Source organism: Echinops telfairi, unplaced genomic scaffold (genome assembly GCF_000313985.2).
Source record: "Echinops telfairi isolate 266 unplaced genomic scaffold, ASM31398v2 ScPeMD7_7467;HRSCAF=8505_1, whole genome shotgun sequence".
In the NCBI taxonomy this organism is placed as follows: domain Eukaryota; kingdom Metazoa; phylum Chordata; class Mammalia; order Afrosoricida; family Tenrecidae; genus Echinops; species Echinops telfairi.
This window is the reverse complement of record NW_022111368.1, coordinates 26,508,296-26,531,666: the sequence shown is the minus strand read 5'-3', so window position 1 is coordinate 26,531,666 and position 23,371 is coordinate 26,508,296. Positions and strand designations below refer to the sequence as shown.

The window sequence follows — 23,371 nt, the reverse complement described above, 5'->3', positions numbered from 1 at the left end:
CCAATGATGTGATCTACTGTGAGCAGCACAGCAGTTGTGGGAAGATTAGGGTAGAGAACACCCCTTACCCCGTCACAGCCTTGATGGGGGTGTGGCCTAACTTCATATCGAAGCTCTCACTGTGAAAAGCTTATTCCCTTCTTGCTGCTTTGGCTCACTGACCTCTAGTTCTCTGGACTTGAGTAAATGGCCTGACATATTGCCTGCCAACCCTGAGAGCTATTAGAGCTTGCCAGAGCCTGGCGTGTGAACCATGGATTCATCCACTTCTGCATCCAACAATTGGGGTCTTCCTTCTTCATCAACCCTGGCAGTTATGTGAGTAAGGATAAGTCTCCAGCTTAGCATGTGAACATAGCCGTGAAATGACTAGACTTATTCACATCTATAGTGGTGGGACCTTTTCTTGATATAAATTTTACATCTATAGCTATAATCACTGGTTTTGCTTCTCCAGAGAACTCGGCCTATCACACCTAAACTTTGACTATTTTAGTCTGCATGTCCTTGTAATATAACATGTGTCTTAGATTGCTTACTCTACAGCTGTGTCTCCTTTATGCCACCAATCCCCTTTAAAACCTTCCCTGGTTCCTTTGTTTGGAGAGACGTGATCTGCATTACTTTAAGGCTATCCATGTCTTCCCTGGCAAGGTGCCCTTTTCTCTTAATAATATGCTTTTCTTGTGTGGTAAGCCTCCTCCCTGATTTGTTATGCCTACTGACTAGGGGAGATAGCCTTCAATTGGAAAGACAGTCTAGTAACAAGATTATCTTAAGACTACATCCTTCAAATTCTTAACAAAGAATGATGGAGCTATAACTGAATACAGCTCAAAACGTTTTTCTTTCCTAGGAACTTCAATATTACTAACCTCTTTGGAAATAAAAGATTATCCACTGTTTAACCAATAAGTATCATACTTCTTGCCAGACTATACATTTGGAGAGTATGATCTAGTATGGTTCATATAAACTTCAATATGTTCAACAATAACCTGAAATTCCAACTAATTGAGGGTCAGTGATTTGCCTGCCCAAGGAAGCAGGTTTACAAAGATAAATGAGACAAGTTCCCTATCCCCAGTAGGCTGCCTAAGCATGAAATGAGAAGGCATATGCTTATGTGAATGTGATTTGTTATATAATATGTAATACAATTTATGAAATAAAGTGAATGATATACATTACTATACCTTAAAGTACTGTAAATAAGTCACTTTTATATAACAGAATCAAGCATTTATGATACTAGCTGTGGGAGCAGTTTTGTGATTTCCTAAAGAAACTAACCCACATCTGCCCAAGAAACACACAGTCAAGCTAATCTTTGTCCCTACTTAGCGCTCCCTGGGGGCACAGTGGCAACTTATGCTTAAAGCCACTGACTTCAAGGTCAGTAGCTTGAAGCTCCCAGCCCCTTTTTGGGAGAAAGACGAACCTGTCTACTCCTATAAAGATTAGGGTCAGTTCTGCTCCCTCTTACAGGGCCACCATGAGCAGAATCGACTCGATGGCAGTGATTTGGGTTTGGTTTGCTTCTCTCTCCTCTTGAACGCTGGCACCAGTCAGGAGATCACTGTGTTCTTGCACATTTCTCTTCTTCCTGAGCTCTTCTTAAAGGCATGTAGAGATCTTTTTTAAAAGGTAATGCTATCATCTGATTCTGAGGCCCTCTCTCTGTATCTAAAACTTGGAACACGTACTCTCTAAAGAATTTAAAGGCAGAAATCGAGTCAATGGTACCTAGCAACAATAACAGCCAAATGACAGGCTTGGGATAACTGGGGAGGGAAACAGGCATACCACGTAAAAGAAGAAACCACATTTCTTGTGGAGAATCAAGTGTTCTCTACGGTTAACCGCGCTTCAATATTTTTATTTTAAAACCAAATGATATTACTGATACACACTACGACATGGAAGAGCCTTGACGACATGCCGAGTGAAAGCAGCAGCCACAGCCACAGCAGACGGACAGCCTACTGTCTGATTGCACTCATGTGAAAGGCCCAGACCCGAGGGCCGGAGGGCATGTGTGATTGAAGGGGGACTGCTAAAGGTTACAGCGTTTCTTTGGGGGTAACAAAAATGGTTTACATTGACAGATGGTGGGGACAGTGCACAACTCTGAAAACACTAAAAGCCGTGAGACTGCATATTCTTCATGGGTGAATTATATGGTATGTGAATTATATCTCACATATAATACAAGTCATACAAAAAAGAAGGTAAAAAACAACACTGACTGGCAAAATTCAATGTATAAAATAACAACCACCATTTCAGGATGTGCCCACAGCACACTCTGGGAGCAGAGATCATTCAGCTCGTAAGGACTGAAGAAGTGTATGAGGAGGATTAAAAAATGCCACGGCGATTATTAACAATTCAACACAGACACACCAGAATCTTCTTTGCTTAAGAATCAATGTTGCCAGTGATGTAGAAATGACATGAAAGTGGTAGATAGATGTAGTGGTTCAATGCCAGTCTGTGGTACTTTTAATCGATATTTTATATAGCCTCATTTACAAAGAAATAAACCTTTGAGAAATGCCATAGCAGGCAAGGAACTGCAATAAAGTCAACCGTTAGCAGAGAAACTTTCTATGAAAAAGAACCAATATGTAAACTGACTCCTACCATTTTTGGAACATGCACTAGGTAGAAGATAGAATGTCCTGTAGAATTACCAACGAATGCAGTAGAAAGCACAATAATATATGCTTACAATGAATGTAGCAAAGACTAGGAGGCTTCAAAAAGTTGCAGGGAAAATTAATCATCTTTTAAATCATTTTCTCATAAGCTTTGAAGTCCCTTTGTGTATTAAAGCTATAAATGACTACTCACTGTGGGTTAATAGTTGAAAAGTTTTCTTTTATAAATAAAATTTGCCAAGTTAGTGATTTTTTCTTTAACAAAAGGAAAGATGATAAATGAAGTTGGAGTGAAGAAACGCTTCTGTAACAAATCATAGGAATTAATTTCCAGTGTGCTGTCAAGGCGCTGTGAAAGGTAAGCAATCTGGAGCAGGTACTGTCTGCTCCCACGGTTCCCACAACAGATGCAAGGAGACACTTCCTAAGCTTTCTGCCTCTCGGCTTAGGACAACCCAGATTGAACAGGGGAATAAAAAAAGAAAGATAAGCAAAGGTGGTAAATATCGGAGACTAAAGGATGCTGTAAAACAAACAAGTTACCCAGATAGAGGTAGCGGTTTTAAGCACTAAAGAAAAAACATGAAGCATAAAGCAAAAAGGGCTGAATTTTAAATAATTTGAAGAGAAAAAAAAAAACACTTGGTTTCAAAAAATGTTCTTCAGCTATAAATTTACCTAAATCTACATTCTACTCCCTTCGTTCTGCTGATATGTACCTGGTGACTGTATCGTGAGCTGAGCCCTGTCGTCAGACATTATATAGACATCTTGTATCCTTATCATCAAGCTCTTAGCTGGTACTAGGTGCCACCAAGTTCGTTCCAACTCTCAGGGACACTAGGCACCACTGCCCGGTCCTGGGCCATCCCACAATTGCTCTTGTATGTCTGAGCCCATCATTGCAATCGCTGTGTCGATCCGTCTCATTGAGGGCCTTCCTCTTTTTGCGCTGCTTCTCTACTTCACCAAGCATGAGTATACGCTGATAAATACATAAACAAGAGCTCTACCTGCAGAACTTAGAATGCGTCAGAGATCTGGGATGAAGCAATGCTTTGGATTACGTGTTTGAGTCCCTTGTTGCAGCCACAGTGTTCATCCATTTCACCACGGTCTCCTTTTTCGCTGACATTCCACCTTACCGAGCATGATGTCCTTTTCCAGGAACCAGTCTCCCTCACAACATGCCCAAAGGACTCGAGACATTGATTCGTCATCTGTGCTTCTAAGGAACATTCTGGCTGTATTTATTCCAAGGCAGATTCCATTTGCTCTTCTGGAAGTCCATGGTACTTTGAATATTCTTTGTCACCATAGTTCAAAAGCATCAATTCTTTTCCAGTCTTCCTTATTCATCAACCAGTTTTCACATGCATATGAGACAATTAAAAATACCATGGCTCACCTCAGTCCTCAACGTGTTACTGTGCTCTTTAACACTTCCAGGAGGCCTGTTGTAGATTTACCCAAAGTGTGAGTCTGGGTGGACTAGAGAAACGAATGCAGACACTCATATGTGGATAAGAAAGAGCTTTATATACAAGAGCAATTGAATATTGAGAAAATATCCCAGCACAGTCCAGATCAAGCCCATAAGGCTGATATTAGCCCATATGTCTGATACCAATATATAAATTCCTCCTTAGACTCACAAAACACATGCAATAATGCTGAATTCAGGAAGCTCACAGGCCAGTGGGAGGATAGTCTTGTGGATCCAGTAACGGTGGAAGCATCTCAGCACTGGCATAGGTCTCCACGTGGTCCCTTCAGGTCCAGGGCTCTCACTGTCATCGGCATAATCCCATGTGTCTTGTCAGCAGAGAGAGTGTGTCTTGCAGGGAGTGAGCCTGTGTCCCACCTCCAAAACGCTATTTATCTCCTTATCCCCTCCAAATGAAGTCATCAAGCTGTTACCTGATTGACATGCTAAACTCCACCCCCTCACTCTTAAGCCTCAAATTGACAACAGATTATGTAACTATAACACCCAATAAATCATAAAGATAGAATGAAATAAGAACAGAGATAACCTAGTAAACAGGAAAGTCTCTATGATAATTTGATATTTAAGCCCAAGTCTGATAAATGTCTATTAAAAACCTAAAAAAATAAACAGTGCTAAAAAGAATATTTTAATTAGTTCACTTGTTAATTAGGTTTTTGCCAGTGCCCTCAAGAGGATGTATAAAATAACCTGCAGACAACAATAAAAGCAAAATGAATAAAATTGAGAGGAAAATCCACTGGCATATCCCTCATTTTAAATGTGTCTGTTCTCTCACTGCCATCGAGCCCATTCTGACTCACAGCAACCCTATAAGAGAGAGCAGACCTGCCCCTGTGGGTTTCTAAGACTGTAACTCTTTATGGGAGTAGAAAGCCTCACCCTTCTCTCTTAGAGTAGCTGGTAGTTTCGAACTGCTGACCTTGAGGTTGGCAGCGCAATACCTAACCACTACGCCATTAGTAACACACATATGTAATTTATATATATACTACATACACACAAACGGAAAACACAGGGTCAATGAAATGCTCAGCAGAAAGTTTAGGTAGCACTGCTGTATTTGACTTCAGTCCTAGGAAGGTAGAAAACAGAAGCAATCATAAATCGGTTTCCTCAGAGAGGCCGTAACAATAAGACAGTTCCCCCTCAGTGTCCTCAACTGTGATGACTGCATTCTAAGTATCTCATGACTTTAACCCACCGGGTTGACAGTTCTGGTCAATTCTTCTTATCCTTACTCATTTTCGATTTGTTCTACCAAGTACTAAAAAATCAATGCTTTGTTCTGCACCATTCTCACAATGATTACGTTTTGAGTCCAGTATTGCTTAAATCTGCAACAAAGATAGTGAATTTGTCTATTTTTCCTCTCAGTGCTCCTTGTTTTTGCGCCAGACACTTTGAAGTGTGGTTGTTAGTTGCGTGTACGTTTAAAAGTTTTGTCTTGATGTGATTCACTATCCCTATCCAATATCCCTTTTGTCCTTGGTATAGTCCGTATTCTCAGGTCTATTCTTTGTTTTCTTGTTCCTAATGTAAATTCCTTTTGATATTTTAAAAACCCACAATTTTCAGTATTTACTGTTCAGTAAGTTTAAATCCTTGGGGGAGTACTCATCAGTCCAATTCTGCATCCGATGGCCTTAGCAGGGATGGCTTTGGGATCTGGCTTTGGGATCTAGTCCGATGGCTTTGGGATCTGGCCTGAACTATGCCACAATTCCCATGGGTTCAGTCACCTTTCCCCAGGTGACTCTGATTTTGTTAGGTGTACCACCCGTAATCACAGCTATTTCGTTGCTTTGTACACACAGCACATCTCTTGCTCAAGTAGAACTTGGATTCACCTCAGGCACAAACACCTTCAATTTGAAGAAGAGCTGTGTGCTCTGCTCCCTCTGGTTTCTGACACCCCATTTATAACGAGCAAAAAAAAACACCTTGAACCAGAGCCTTCCACATATATTTGCTGGTTTACAAGTCCTATTCCCAGTAGGGCCTCCACAGGCTCCAAGATGGCACAAAAGGTTGATTTTTTTAAATCTTCCATTTCACTGCTTGTTAGTTTTCTTCAAAGTTTAAGAATGTTTATGTCATCTGCTTTGTTGTCCTCGTTGGCCAGTTCCATCATCTCTTTCATTTTTAACTTTGTTTTTATTTACCAATTTTCTCCTGGTTATCGGTCACACTTTCTTGCTCCTTGAGAGAACAATATTTTTATTTGATAATGGACAGTGCAAGTGCTGTGCAGTTAAGCATCTTTTGTTTTTCTTCTTCTTTAGAGAGCATGGCTCTAGCACATGACCCATCTGTAGATATTTAGGTGCCATCAATTCCACTTCACGGCAACTCCGTGTTACAGTTTTCAACGCTGATTTTGGGAAATAAACTGCCAGGTATTTCTTTGGAGGCATCTCTGGGTGTATTCAAACTGCCAACCTTACAGACCTCTTTTTATGCTTCATTTCAGTGGGTCTAGAGCAGCGGTTCGCAACCTGTGGGTCACGACCCCTCCCTCTGCAGGAGAGGGGGAGTCGAATGACTCTTTCACAGGGGTCACCGGATTCATAACAGTAGCAAAATTACAGTGATGAAGTAGCAACGAAAAGAATGTTATGGTTGGGGGTCACATGAGGAACTGTATGAAAGGGTCGTGGCCTGAGGAAGGTTGAGAGCCACGGCTCTAGAGTCTGTCTAATCTTTGTTAGTTCATCATGACTGACGTCCATGTCACTCTACCTAGTAGAGAACACCAAGAAGACAATTTGACAAATCACAAGTCAAAAGCGCCTGAAGGACAGAGGTATGCTAGATGGGGCTGCAACCTCATAGTAAATTTTATTTTCCTACAGTCCAGGGAAGACATATTTCTACCCACTTGAAATTTTAAATCAATGCTGACTTACCAACAAAGGCAGGCAAACACTAGTTAGCTTGACTGGTCTCTAAGACAATCGAGCCATTGTAAAGATTGAGAACGCGGAGGTTAAAAGGATATACAGGGAAGAGGAGGGAGAAGGAAGCATTTCTTCTATTGCAGTACATCTGTCATGCCCGTTCTTCATTCCTGTCTCCTAAATCTGTTGATATAGTAATGGTTTGAAATACTTGGTTTGTGCCTTCCCCTTCACCCAAGTTACATACGCTGTCTGCCAGTTAATAAATCTTCTTGTGGTCAGAACTCGTTCAGTTCAAAATATGTCCATAATTCAATTATATCACATGATTTGCAAGAATATAATCCCCCCTCCAAAAAAAGGGGGGGGGATATAATCCCAATCCAAGCTGTTATTATTAGTTTGCTATGTAGTCTCTTTGCTTCTGCTCTTATCCTTTCAAGTGGTTGAGTAATGCCATAACTACAACCTAGTCATGAGACACCAGAAACCTTCAAATTAAGACATTCTATAAAACTGAGTAGGAGTCACCCAAAGTGCCTAGCCTCAAAGACTAGGAGAGAAGAACTCTTATTAACTAAATGCAATGTGGTATCTGGACTCAAAGTTACAACAGAAAAATGACTGCAGGTGGACCAACTGGTCAAACTCAAAGGTACACCAGAGTTAATCTCCCGATTTTTGGTTCCAAACCAAACCCACTGCCATGAAATCAATTCTGAGTCATGGCAAACCTATAGGATAGGGTAGAACTGCCTCAGTGAGTTTCTGAGACTATAATTTTCCCAGTAGTAGAAACCTCGTCTTTCTCCCGAGGAGCAGCTGGTGGTTTTGAACTGCTAACCTTGAAGTTAGCAACCCAAGATGCTATCCCGTAGACCACAAAGGCTCCTCCAGGTTAACTGTACTAGAATTACGTTTTTAACATTAGGGGAATTAAAGTGACGGGTATATTCGTTGTACATTTTTTTGCAACTTCTCTGCACATCTAAAATTTCAAAATAAAGTTTTTCAAAAAGTGCCCTTAAATTAAAAAAAAATTCTGATTTCAATTATGTTGCTGGCAAAGAATATTGGATAGACCATGGGCTGGCAGAGAATGAACAAAGGTATCAAAAGGGCAGCCACAATGCTCCATGGAAAGATGGGTGGTGAGACCCTGCCTCACTGTTTCGTGGGACATATCATCGGGAGGGCCCAGTTCCTGGAGAAGGGCATCATACTTGGTAGAGGGTCATCAAAAATGAAAATGACCCTCCAGCAGATGGACTGACAAAGTAGCTGCAACAATGGACTCAAGTTGGCCAAGATTTGGATGCTGGCACAGGATTGGGCAGAGCTTCATGCTCGTATACACAGGGTCCTGAGGAGTCGGGACCGGCCCTGGCCACCAGACAACAACTCAAAATCCTCTAAGGGCTTTCCATCTTCCTCAGAGCAGGAATCAACCTGTTACTGTCAAGTCAACTCTGCCTGGAGTGTAACTCCACCCATTCGTTTATCGCCGATGGCCGATTCCTCACCACAATGGCAGAGCTGAATAGTTGCACCTGAGATTATATGTGCTGTATGCACAAATGTGCTACATTATGAATGTTTCATTACCATCTCTTCAGTTGATAATGGACATAAAAGCTAGTGATGGACACAGAGTAATGTGGGTGTCTTTAGGGGAGAAGATTGCCTGTTATATTTTTCAGTAAAGGCAAAAATATAGATTTTATTCTAAATAGTCTTTCATTTATTAGTCAAATATTCACTGAAGGATAAAAATGAGGGACTTACAGGAAGAGATTGAAACTTCATTATACAATAAATCTTGCTTCTAGATTACAGTATGTCCCTAAGTCATCAGCTGTCTTTCTATATATTTTTAATCTCTGGGACAAAACTGATTTATACATGCACATTGTCTAATCGATCTACAAAGTGTGTTATTTTAAATAGCAGTCCTAGTGGCACAGTGGTTATACATTGGGCTGTTAACTACCGAGTGAACTGTTCAAACCCACCAGCCACTCTGCTGGAGAAAGATAAAGTTTTCTGAAAATCAAGATTTAGAAGATGAGGCCAACTCCAAACTATAATCCTCAGTTCTTAGCTTTGGAGTTGTTTGTTTAAAAGATTGTATTAAAAAAAAGATTCATAGAGGGGCCCCCCAAAAGTAAGGCCAGAAATTGAATGCTGAGCAGAAAAAAAATTTAATTAAAAATATTGTAGGATGGGGTGGGAGGGGAAAAAATGAAGACCTGATGCCAGGGGCTTAAGTGGAGAGCAAATGTTTTGAGAATGATGAGGGCAATGAATGTACAAATGTGCTTTACACAATTGATGTATGTATGGATTATGATAAGAGTTGTATGAGCCCCTAATAAAATGATTTAAAAATAATGTAGGAAAAAAAATAAAAATTATAGACAGATAATACTGAAAAAAATTGTAGTAAACATTTTCTGAGATGGGATCATAAGATAGAAATAATATAAAGAATAAGTTGATAAATAATAGCATAAATTATATACTGTAATAACTGAGACATGCAGACAATAAGAATGTGAGAATGCAAAAGCTATCGATTAAATTCTAAGTAAAATAAACACAAGAATGATACAATCTTAAAGTGTGATCATATCAGAGATCCTTCAGGGTGACAAGAATTCATTCTTAGCTCCTCCTGACATTCTAGATCAGTGGTTCTCAACCTGTGGGTTGTGACCCCCTTAGGGGTCGAACAACCCTTTCACAAGGGTCCCCCAATTCATCAGAGTAGCAAAATTACAGTTATGAAGTAGCAACAAAAATAACGTCATGGTTGGGGGAATCACCACACCATGAGGGCTGTATGAAAGGGTGGAGGCGTCGGGAAGGCTGAGAACCACTGTTCCAGATAAAGCACCAGTGGTCAACTGTTCAAAGCCTGGTGAGAATTTTCAACAAATTATATGTCAATGGACTCTTAATAGGGAAATAATTGGAGGAGAACAAGGATCAAATATGTAACTGAAAATTACATTTTGGGTCCTCTTCGCCTCCCAGAGGGGAAACCCTCCTTTCAAGAAAAAAAGAATCACAAGAATGTAAAGCCAAATAGGGCAGAAGATTATAACCCTTTATTGTCTAAACCAGTTGGGGAAGATTAGAATATCTTGCAGATCACTTAGGAGTTCCTCATAAAAGATTTAAATATACCCATTTCTCACTTACTGATCTCTTAGGTTCCCAAGACCAGGTTGTTATGCAAACATCAGGGTTACATAAAAATAACGCATGAACACAGCAGATCACAAAATGGAAGATGACTAAATCATTGCATAATTGCCAAATTACATCATTACCATTTGCCAAAATCAGGGGTCCTCAAACTTTTTAAACAGGGGGACAGTTCACTGTCCCTCGACCGTTGGGAGGGCTGGACTATAGTTTAAAAAAACAAAACTATGAACAAATTCCTATGCACACTGCACATATCTTATTTTGAAGTAAAAAAACAAAACAGGGCAAAAACACCCGGTGGACTGGATAAATGTCCTCGGTGGGCCACATGTGGCCCGTGGGCCGTAGTTTGAGAACCCCTGGCCAAAATAGTCTGAAAACCATGACCCAGCCAAGTTGGTACTTAACCATGACAGCCAACTTTACCCTTGCCTCACACATTGGTGCTAGTGATTACCCAACATATATTGTGAACACACAAAATACTCTGATAGTAAATTTTTTTACCGTGGTCATATATGCAAAATGTGGGTTTAAAGAGATAAGTGATGAGTAAGTGGAATGTTGTCAAGAAGACAGAAATAGAGGCTAAGGGAAAGGCTGGAAATCTACATCAAGGAACGATCCCATGCAAATACAGTTTAGAGTCCAAGTCACAGAACATGTGCACTTGTGACTAGTTCTGCATGGGTCCCAGCCTACCAGGACACTTAGCTTAAAACTACCAATCATATAGAATCAAATCTAGTTGTAAAAACATTAAATTGTCTATAGGCAATTAACTCTATTAAAATGATTCTTAGGTTTAGAATATTACTTTCTTTGAAATATTGAAATTCTATGTGGCTACATAAACAAGTACTGCAATTCAATGAGATATGGCCAAATTACAAAAAGCTGTATCAATTTCCGCTGTAGTTAGGTGTGATCAATGTGGCTCTGATTCATCACAACTTAATGTGTATTGGTTTATGATACATGATTGACAGGTTTAATTATTTTAAATGTAAAACTTCTACAAAAGACAAAAACATCACAAGGTTAACAAAAATGAGAAACTGGACAACTGTTCATAATATGATAGAATTTAATTTTCATGTATGAGAAAAATGAAAATTTTTCATGACATTAAATTTCCCCATATATGAACATTTCTTATAAATTCAAAACCCAAAATAGAAACTGTAAAGGTAATAAAATTATATGCAAGTGTTCAACAAACATATCAGTAAACATCTAATTCCACTAGCAAAGAAATCAAGTGAAATAAAACCAGACTCCATTTTACCCATAGAATTGGCCAAAAAAAAAAAAGTGGGGGAAAATTAATACTACCTAGCAGATCATATAGACAGAACAAGCTCTCTCCCTGACTATTAGAAGTGATTAAATCAGTTCAACTTTTATAAAGCACTTTGGCCATGTATCAAAATTTTAATGTATACAGCCTCTGTGTATATCAATTCTATACTTGGGAATTCATTTTAAGTCAGTAACTACACAATTAGACAACAATTTATTTACAGGAATTCACAGTGCAGTGTTGTTAATAGAAAAAACTTTATAAACATCTAAATGTTTATCAATCAGCAATTAAATTATGTTAAAATTGTACATGGAATGTTACATATAGTCATAAAATGATGACACAATGCTATTTATTGTTTTTAACATGGAAAAATGTCCACAATATTTAAAAAAATATTACAGAAAACTCATTTACAAACAAGGGGACTTAAAAAGTTCGGAGGAAAATAGATTTTAAAAACCCCAATTTAGTCTAAACCTTTCTCACGTTTCAGAACTTCTAAAGAGTATAAATGCAAACCTCCAAATTTATACCTGAGAGCTAGGAACTGAGACTCACTAAAGATCTATATACAAGTACATGCAGGCAGTCCCCCAGGTTTTGGACATCTGACTCACAGGCAACTCTTACTGGTCTTTTAACCAGGAGATAAAATCAGTTCGACAATGGCTGATGAAGCAAAACAGGAACAGACCTGAATTTTTACAATTTGTTGTGTAACTCTAATAGAAAAAGTTACAAGCTGATGTTTGGAAGGGGAGACTCCTAAGAGTTAGTCTTTTCAGGAGCCTGGTTTGTAAAACTAACTTAGCAGAGCCATGGAGAGTCACACACTTTCAAAGCTGTGGGACTGTGTGCCATCGTTAAGCAGGACAGTGCTGGCTATGCTTAAAATTCACTTTACATTTATATAAATTTGTCCTTGCTGTGAAATAACAGAACCAACTCCTATTTGAAATACATTCTTCATCACAATCACCTTCACTAGCTGCACATGCAGCTTTTAAATCGCAGAAAAGGCTTGATCCTTTTTGTACTAAAGTAAATAAGGCTAAGAACTTTATGTCCTGTTCTGAAAGACTTAAACATTCTTAAAGACACAGTTAAGGACTGATCTCGTTTTTAACCTGGAGACTGCCTGAAATATGACTCAGCTGAGAGAAAACAGCATTGTTGGATTGTAGCTGCAGGAGAGAAGCTAAGGGAAATGCAACAAATCATACTTACATTAATCAGGACCCCTAACCTTTACTCATTACATTTTAAAAACGCTTATAAAACCATATTCAAATATCCAATTACAGCTTCAACATTTATAGATTATATGTGGAATAAAATAACAATTAAATAATTACCTCTCCTATGAAGACTACTATAACACAGTCCAACTTCTCTTCAGGATACAGATTATCAATAAGGGAATGAAGTGTTTCTATGAGGTAAGATTTAACGTCTCTCTTCACTGTGGGAATTCCCATTACTACTGAAACTGAAACAAAATAATGATAGCAATTATATAAAATAAAGATGTTAATAAAGACAATTTAGAACAACACTATTGCTCCAAAAGTATTACCCACACACTGCTGTCAATTCAACTTCGGCTCCTGTGACAGGGCAGAGAACTGTCCCATACGGTCCCCAAGGCTGTACGTCTTTACGGAAAACGACTGGCTCATCTTTCTCCTCAGACTGGCTGGTGGGGGGTCTGCTTAGCCCACTGTGCCAGGAGGGGCCCCGATTTGATAGAAATCATTGAGGGATTAAGACATAATAGATTTCAGAAAGAAAAATAACCAAAGGCCACAAAAGCATACCTTAATAATACTGTTATTCTTTTCCACTTGGCTTAAGCATATAAAAAAGTTTCAAAAAAATGATAAAAATTAAACATTAAGCCTCACACTAAAAACAAATGACTGTGAAATATAAATAATTGATGTTACTAAGCAATTAAAACTAAGGGCTACCAGGCAAATCTTAAGAACTACTGTCTTCCGCAGTGACTTCACGTTTCCAATTGTGGATACCCTGAGAAGGACTAATACTTGTATGATATTCTTGCCAAAGTGCATAACCCCAATCTAACCAGGAGCAAAGATAAGTCCAAATTGGGGGAATGTGCCACAAAAACAATTGGTCAGTACTCTAAGACATGACAAATAAATGAAATATGAGATCCTGGATTGGATTCTGGAACAGAAAAACTGTTATAAAAGGACAAATGACAAAATGGGAATAAGATCTGAGGTTAATTAACAGTACAGCACCAATGTTAATTTCCTGGCTTTGATCAAGGTATTATGTTCGTGAAGTGTTTAGATTCATGAAAACTAGGGGAGAGCATACAGAAACTACCACTTGTGCAACTATTTTTAGTGTAAAATTATAACCAGTTCTAATATCCTAGTTGTTTTCTAAACAAACGTTGTTTCAACATGACTAATATTAGGAAACAATTTTACCATCATGTAAATTTCATACTTACTAGGTGAAAGAATATTGGACCCATATGAAATGAGTTCAGAAATTTTAACCAAGCCATGCAGAAATACAGCAAACGTACCCACCCACCCACCCATATCTACTAGCTACCTCAGTGCCCTCAGGCCATGAATCACACCAACCCGTGGACGGCAGCTTTCCATCAGAGAATCCACCTTGCACGAGTTCACAATAACCTACCACCTGCAACTCGTCTAAAGCCTACTTCCACAAACAAACTGCAGGTCACTTTCTAACCCTAGTATCTTACTAAGTGTAGCATTAATGTATTTTTTAACCATTTAACACATAAAAAAAGGTGCTTCATTTTGCTCACTATATTGTACAATTTTGCACAGTGTGATTTTTAGGAATGCATACGCTGTAACAGAGCTGACTGCGGGCACCTTGTTTCTTTTTTTTCAAATGTGTCCCTTGTTGTTGCCGTTAAGAATATAGAAAGCAACGCATAATAGCATACCAATTTAACTGCTTCCACATGTGCCATTCCATGGCCCTAATTCCATCTCTGAGCTGTGCAACCATTTGCACCCTCCCTTTCTGAGTGTTCCTCTCTGGTTAACATAAAAAAGTCGCTTCCCCCAAGGTTATTGTCTACTTCTTCTGAGCTGCTGTTGTCACTGATCCCTGCCAGAGCAAAATACTCCAGGTGGGTGTTTTTAACTACTTAATCTAGACTAGGGGTTCTCAGCCTTCCAACGGCCACGACCCTTTAATACAATTCTTCATGCTGTGGTGACCCGTATGTGGGCATTTCTGCATGTGGGCGGGCCCACTTGGACACGGATAGAGGAGCAGTGTCTTGGTTCCTAAAACCATCGGAAATATGGTCTTAGACGACCCCTGTGAAAGGGTCATTCGACCCTCCCTCAGGTGGGTCATGACCCTCAGGTTGAGAACAGCTGATCTAGAGCATTGTTTGCCTTTAATGGTACTTTAGGGGATGTGGGCTGTAATTCACATTGTTGGCAGTTCAAAACTCCCAGCAGCTCCTCTGGAGAAAGACTGGCCTGTCTAATCCTATACACAGTTACAGTCTCAGAAACGCACAGGAACATCCCTATGAGCCAGCCTTGACTCAATGGCAGTGAGTTTGGTTTCAGTTACGGAATTTTTTAGTTTAAAGGTAACAGTTTCAGGGATTTATTGAGTCTCTGGCTCTGAATTTCATGCATGTTTGAAATTCTATTCTGCATTTCCCCCCTTTGGGATTAGTCTTCATCTCTAGAATCTTTGACAAATCTGGCATCATCCAGTTCTTCTGATCTCATGGCAAAGAGGCAATTGGTTCTTGGAAGCCATTTGCCAAATATTCCATATCCTCCCGCTTTCACTGACCCTCCTTCTTCCTTTGTTGCTTCATGTAAATGGAGACCAACTGCCATACCTTAGATGGTCACTTACATCACTTACAGGCTTTTTAGACCCCAGGCAATACCCAATGAACTAGGAGATAGAACAGGTGCACTACGCACATTGACGGAGATGTCCCATGAAACCATGACCCTAAACCTCCAAACCAAGGAACCAAATTCCATGAGGTTTATGGTTGTACTTCAGCAGTTACTCTTTTTGTGTGCTTCATTGTTGCAAGTATATCACAACTATCACCAATTCAACTTACTAAACTATATATGTCAAAGCATGTTCTAAAAAATAATTATCTTAAAAATATGCCTTAATTGTCTAAGTGTTTTACAGCAATACACATTAACTTTGAAAGTAATTAAGTCTTGTTAGGGAAGTTATAAAATACTTAGAATTCCTAGAACTCTAAAAGTAGAATGAAATTTAAGGGGTTGCATATTAACTAGTCTACCACCTTTATTCTACAAATTAAGAATACTGAAGTCTTGAAGATTTAAATCATGTCTCCAATAGCATGTCATATCCCTCTCTTCCATTTTAAGGACAAAGAAATTTCAAAGACTCAAAAGAGTGATATATATTTGTTCTACACCTATTTACAGAACATCTATTAAAGGGAAGAAATTATTCTCAATATCAGGACGTAATGGGGGAAAACACATGAAGCTTACCTACTTAAGGTGTGGGGGTGGGGGGAGAAACATGGTATTCACAGGGTGATCTTTATTATACAGAGTAAGAATGAGGGGAGGGGGAGAGGAGTACCTCCTGGAAGGACCTCCCTCTAACATATCATCTGAGCTGATCACCAAAGCTCTCAAACAGTTGAGGAAGTACCTTCTAGGAAGAGGAAACAGCAAGGCTCTGAAAGAATGAGTATGAACCAGCCAGGAAATTGCAAGGAAAGACAATGTATCTGTTTTGGCCGGGTCCGAACTAGGCAGCCCCCATTTGGACTAAGCTGAAGCAGGTCCAGGCTCTGCATGTGCTTCCCTGCACATCCCAAAGGTCAGCAGCAGCCGGCCAGATAAGATAACCATTGAAACCAGATGTTCTGGGTTCAAAGAAAGCAGAGACAAGTTGAAAGCAATTCTCAGAGTTTCCAGACCCCATATGCTGATTGCCATAATTGCCATACATTCCTCACCACCCCTTTATAAACCCTTGCCCCCAGCTGCTGAGCACGACTTCCCTGACCTGTTGGAACCTTGTCCGGGAGCTCCCCGCCACCCCCCAATAAAGCTATTTGTTTCTGCTCTCCCTTGTGCCGTCAGTTATGTCTGTCTTCCTCCCTGTTCCTCAGTTCCACTTTACATTTGGTGCACGAAACCCGGGAGAGATAGGGGCATGGGCTCTGTGCTGTCCCAGCCCTACTTCGGCTGGGACGCAGCACCCGCCCCCCCCTTCTCGAACCTCCGGAGCCTGTCTGAACGAGCAACTTCTGGTCAGTATCTCTCTCTGTATGTTCGTTCTGTCTCGTTAGTCTCGTTTGTCGCTCTGGACACTGAGGACCAGCAAACTCATAAGGGAACATAGGGTCCGTGGGAGGCTAACTAGCTGAAAGCCCTGAAAAGCAAGTACGCTAGGAAGCTGAGCGTGGCGCCGCTGCAGGGGTTTATTCTGCAACCCTAGTACCAAGAGGAGCTGGAAAGACCTGCCTTTCCCAGAAAGGGGTGCTACGATAAGGCCAGTTTCGCGTGCCCATCTTTTCTCTGTGTCTCCCTTCTCTCATGTGGCCACCATCCTTTTGTCTCTGTGTTCACCTCCTGGGATTCCTGCTGATAATAGGACTCCTAGTCCTAGGCCGAGCAATCACTGCACCTTCGGACTGGACTGGAACACAGAGGGTGTGTCTGAGCCCTTTCTACTTGTTTGTGTGTTTTGCATCTGCAGCCCCACAGTGCTTTCTCTAAAATGTTCTGCTTCCCCTTCCTCTCACCCTGAACAAAGGCCTAACTAAACTGCATTTTTACCGGCCATAAAGCCAGGCCCCCTTCTCCTTCCTTGGCTTCCATTGTGTCTCTCTGATCGGAGGTCCCTATCTGCCGGTTAAAGCCACAGGCGTGCACCAGGGAACCTTCCTGTTCCAGAGAGTCCAGAACTCTCCCACTGGGCCCCTAGCTCTGATTGGGACGCCTCTCAGGGTTACCGGGCCACCTCCTGACTGAATGGTGCGAACGGGGCCTAGGGAGTGCACTTCTCCTCTGTCCGTACCCCCTGCAGTTTGAGACACAATGGGAAGCCTTCTGTCCCAACCCCCTAAGGACAGTCCTTTGGGGTGCCTACTGCCAACCTTACTGACTTGGGTTTAGCTCCTGATCTCCGCCCTAAACGCCTGGTCTTTTCCTGTAACCAAGTTTGGCCTCAATACCAATTGGACATGAGTCACGCTAGCCAGAAAATAACACTTTTAATTTTAGCGTTTCCCGCAACCTCAATAATTTTTGTCAACAAACTCACAAATAATCAACAGTCCTATACGTTCCGGTCTTTTCCTTTCTTCGCTCACATCCCTCTCTACTACCTGTCAACCAGCTCAAGGTCTCTCAGCCAAACACTCTCTTAATCAGGCCCTGACAGTACTCCCCTTCAGTCTGTCTCTGGACCCCCTGACTCCTTATCTGCGCCCCCAGTAAGGCCTCCTCCATATTCTGGGTACCCCTCACCATCACCTCCTCCGCTACCCCCTCAACTCCCAAAGGCTGAGGCACTGTGCCTCGGACACCCGCCCCCTCCCTGAGCCAGACCCCTCAGACTCCCTGGAGTCTCTCACTCTCTCTCCTTCCTGGCCCCCTCCCTGCTCAGCCTCCTCTGAGTCAACACTCTGACAGCCTCTGACAGACTTCTCCCAGATAGGGGAACAGAGCACAAATCCACGGTTGGTCGCCACCGAGACTGGCAGGAAGGAGGGGTCAGAAAGCTCCGGGAAGTAACAACTTTAATCGCCGCACTTTTGATTTCAATATCCTCTGAAATCTTGACAATTTCTGCCAGTAAACTCACAAATAGTCTGAAATTCTGTATGCCCAGGCTGCCTTTCCTCTGAGCTCCCGTCCCTTTCTCTGTGTTTCCTACTCCCCTTCCCAAGTCCTCTTGACTATAGAAAATTCCTTCTCTCCCGCTTCTGGAACCCCCCCACCCCACCACCCACCTCCCGGTGTCTGCCTTTTCGGACCTGCCTGAACACTTTGTCTCCCCTCCTTCTCACCCCTCTCCCTATTCTGGCCACCCGGAGCCCTCCACGTCTTCTTCTCCTGATCTACCTGCCTTGCTGGAGGAACCAGAGTCTGCACTCCCGCGCCAGTTAGCACATGTGACCGCAGAACCCGCCTTGTCCTTTGTCCACTCCGGAAAGTGGCCAGGACTGAGAGAGTGGTCCGGTTCATGTTCTCTTTTCTCTCACTGATTTATCTCAGGTTAAAAAGCGTTTAGGCTCCTTTATAATGATCCCACCACCTATATTAAGGAGTTTCAATTTTTAACTCAAGCTTATGATTTGTCCTGGCATGATATTTTTGTCATCCTTTCTTCTACCCTAACCACAGATAAGAGTGAACACATTTTTCTCACTGTTCAGCAGCACTCCAACCAGGTTCATTTGACCAACCCTAACCTAGGTGGTTCCCAGACAAAAACCTGGTTAAAGTTATCAAATCAACAATCAAGCAGGTAGGGACAGACGTGCCTGCCAAAATAAAATGCTTCAGTGTGCTCTGACTTCGCTTCAGGCCATTTCCCATATAGGAGTCAATTTTGATAATCTTAAGATCACTCAAAAGCCTGACGAGAATCCAGCCACCTTTTTAAGCTGCTTAACTGATGCTTTACATTAAAAGCTTAAAAAAGCGGAAGAAAGGCCCTCAAACCCTGGTCCAAGATTTAGGAAATATGGCATTTAAGGTTTTAACAGCTGAGGAGCAGGCAGTCAGCCCGTGATGCCTGGTTCCAGCAGAAGGTAAATTTTCAACCCAAGCCTTAGTAGCAACCCTGCGGCTCAGCGATCCCCCGAGGCCCCAGAAGGGCAGCGTGGGGCAAGGGTGGATGGGAACAATGACCACCACCTGGTGCCTGCTTCAAGTGCAGAGAAGGGCACTGGTCACAAAAGTGCCCCAGGACTAAAGCTCCAAACAAACCCTGGCCTGTATGCGGTCAAAGCGGACACTGGAAGTCCGACTGCCCCTGGAAAAGTGACAGGCCCTTTGTGTCTCCAGGTGGGGGGACTGTCCTTCCAATTCTTGACCTGTTGTTGGCTCTGCTGGGATTGGCCGAAGTCTGAGGAGACCCTGACTGGACCCCTGTCACCCTCGCCAAGCCTGGGGTATTGCTCAAGGTTGTGGATTCTTGCAGGAAAGGATGAAAGATATCTCCAACCTGACCTTAAATGAGCTTCTTCACTTTTTTTTTGTTTTTAAACATTTTATTAGAGGCTCATACAACTGTTATCGCAATCCATACACACATCAATTGTTTAAAGCGCATTTGTACATCATTCTCAAAACATTTTCTCTCCTGCTTCTTCACTCTTACATAGTGCGCGGCTGACTGGCCTGGCCCCCAAACCTTCAACCTTTAACCCCCCCACTTCTTCGCCCTATCTTGGCAGGAAGTAGTTAAGACAGAAAACGTCACCCCATTACCAATATTAAGAAGTTTGGAATGTTTGGGCCGGGTCCAAACTAGGCAGCCCCTGTTTGGACTAAGCTGAAGCAGAAGCAGGTCCGGGCCCTGCATGTGCTTCCCTGCACATCCCAAAGGTCACGCCAGATGAGGTAACCAGTGAAACCAGATTTTCTGGGTTCAAAGAAAGCCGCGAAGAGTCGAAAGCAATTCTCAGAGTTTCCAGACCCCATATGCTGATTGCCATACATTCTTCACCACGCCTTTATAAACCCTCGCCCCCAGCTGCTGAGCACGACTTCCCTGACCTGTTGGCCTAGGTCATGAAACCTTGTCCGGGAGCTCCTGCCCCCCCAGTAAAGCTATTTCTGTTTCTGCTCTCCCTTGTCCTGTCAGTTATGTCTGTCTTCCTCCCTGTTCCTCAGTTCCGCTTTACAGTACCTAAAGCAGAATGAGCTTAAATTCAGAGAATTAGTAAGGGATCAGATCACATACAATCTTAAATTTAGTTTTAATTCTGAGTACAAGAGACAGTCATTGTACAAGTGTAATCACGGGGGTAACTTCTGACATGTATTTTGAATAGATAAGTTGTGGAGAATAGACACAAAAACATAAGGGTAAAAGCTGGGGTGATCAGTTAGAAATTTACTATGACATTAAAGTAATTAAAGTAATCTAAGAAAAGATGGTGGGTTTAATGGGATGTTTAAAGAGATAATGAGTAGAAAATTTTGGGTTATATTCTGGAGCCAGGCAGAAATCGATCCTGCCTCCTAGCGATCCCGTAAGGCAGAGGAGAAGTGCCCTGGGAGTTTCTCTTCGGGAGTAGAAAGCCTCATCTTTCTCCTGCAGAGAGGCTACAGCTTTCAAACTGCTGACCTTGCAGTGAGCAGCCCAACACATAACCCACTACTCCACCAGAGCACCTAGGATGGCGTGAGTGGATGGGAAATGTTTTACTAAGAATAGCACACTTATTTGACAGGGAGCAGGCGAGAACAGAAGAGTTCAACTTCTCTGAGATGGTGTGTGGAGGCAAAGTCCATTTTCTTTTACCCACCTCAAAATTTAAAGACAGAACACTTAACTGTTCAGAATACAGATTTTAAGTGTAACAACTTCAGTGTGAGCTATTCGTAGGAAATGTTTTCCTCACGGAATTCTAAAACTTTGTTCATGGAAGAAACAAAATGCATGTTGATTGCATGTACATGAAAATGGTATAAATAGTGCAAATTATCTACTCCAACATAATAATTTTTGTTACTGTTTTCTTTAGATGACATGTTCAGAGTATATTCCATTTCCCCAAATATACTGTTTTGATTCTGAAATTTAAATTCAGTAACTTAAATCAATCAACACATTCAGGGGCGCCACAAGCACTAGGAAATGAAAGCGCAAATTGCAGCCAGAGCTACTTCCTTTCTCCTACACTCTTTGGGTCTGAGTTGGGTTTTCAGACTCTCTTATAGTTGGCGGTAACAGGAGGGGCCCAGGAGGCGAAAGAGTCATCAGCATGAGTGACTTATGAGGTCTGTAATTATAACTGCAGTGTGAAATCCTTCAGAGATATCTTCATTCTTTGGTTTGGTAGCAAAGAGCATTCAATATGGTGACTGGTCTGCAAACATGGATCACTGAATAATCAAAGATATAAAATGTCCCCAGACAACCAAAACAGACATGTATTATGAAGAAAAAACAAACAATAAACTTTGGTTCCTTAAACTACTGAGATTTTGAGGTTATCAGTTACCATACCACAACCCAATCTGTCTTGTTTGATATGATGTTCTTCGATATATACTTTAGATCTAGAAAAATGTACACAGGCTAAGGAGAGAGCTCTAAAGAATTATGTCAGCAAAAGGAACAAAATGGCCAAATCGTCCTTAGATGAAAGAACTGCAAGGTGAGCCGAAGAACCAGAGATAGAAGCAGAGCGCTGGCTTGAGGACTTTGCTCAATAAACTGTCTAATAATTCCAATCCAAACAGTAGTAATGCATCTGTTATGTACCAATCTAAAATAATCCCAGACAGATCAAGTGCCAGCTTCATGGTGCTTATAATTGACAAAGCTACCAACTGTTGTTATTTCATTCCTCTCCCACTTTCCTGGGAGTTTTCAAATTCTACTTATTTCTTTAAGATCAAGAAAAATGTAGAAATAATATTGTTGACATTGTTGATTTTTGATTATTCAATAAATTTTCAATCACAAGTAAATTACTTTTCTTTATACTGTTGCTATTTCACTTATTATGGTTTCTTTATTACCTTATAGTCCATGAGTTCTTTATTACCTTATAGTCCATGAAAATACACTTCTATAGTTGCATTTTCTCTGGCTCTATCTTTCTTGGCTTCCTCTTTTGCTTTTTTTTTTTTTTAACAAATATTCTCTTTAAATTATATTTGACATAGGCCTCACTTTTCTATCCTAACACACAATTTAGGACTCAAGGTACAGTTTTTGCAGGTAAAGTCAGGCAGGACCTATAGTCCACTGTGTCTTTTGCTTTTCTGGAAATCAGCTGCCAGAGAAACCTCAAGGCTTCGTCTGAGATCCCAGCTGATCTCACCCATACCTATTCTTTACCAACTTCTTAAACAGAAGTGATAATTCATAACATTAAATCTCACCATTGAGTCCCAAGACTAAATATACAATTGCCTAGTTGGCATGTTCAATGCAACACCTCAAAATCACCTCCAAATTGAACACTGTATCAAAAATTTAACATGATATTCTCTTCCAAACGCCTCTTCTACTGTTCCTATGTCAAGGACTAGCAAGCATTGTCATCCACCCAGTCACTTGGTGGGGAAAAATCTAGGACTTATCTTTGATCACTTACTGTACTCCAGCCCATAAAACTAGACAAGCACCATGTCCTCCTATACACATGGGGGCTCCAGAAAGTCTATAGAAAAGTTGAACGAAAAGCTAATGGAACTTCCCATGAGTTTTTGAAGACTATCATTTGTGCCCACAGTCTACACAACTTTTAAATCCATCTTCTTTTGATCTCGACTATGACTGGCTACACAGTCCAAGCTCATCTTCTCATACATGAACTACTAGAGCATCTTAACTGGGTCTTCTACATCTATTCTTCTTCCCACATCCTCGTTCTTCCCATTGCAGTCAATGTGATCTTTGCAAAAATTTAATCTTACAGCCTTATTCTTAATAAGCTCGATTTAAACCACTTAAGTGGTTTCTTACTGCTGTTAGATTATAAACAAAATCCTATGTATGGTTTACAAAACCCTGC

The 23,371-nt window shown here is 41.1% G+C and overlaps 1 protein-coding gene across 1 annotated transcript in view; it reads right to left on the bottom strand.

Moving 5' to 3' along the window:
- Window positions 1-23,371, bottom strand: part of MGAT4A (alpha-1,3-mannosyl-glycoprotein 4-beta-N-acetylglucosaminyltransferase A) — a 107,754-nt gene that overhangs the window by 35,083 nt on the left and 49,300 nt on the right. Inside the window, exon 3 of the mRNA XM_045283829.1 lies at window positions 12,951-13,084. Coding sequence (XP_045139764.1) covers window positions 12,951-13,084 — 134 coding nt within the window. The remainder of the gene's footprint in view (window positions 1-12,950; window positions 13,085-23,371) is intronic.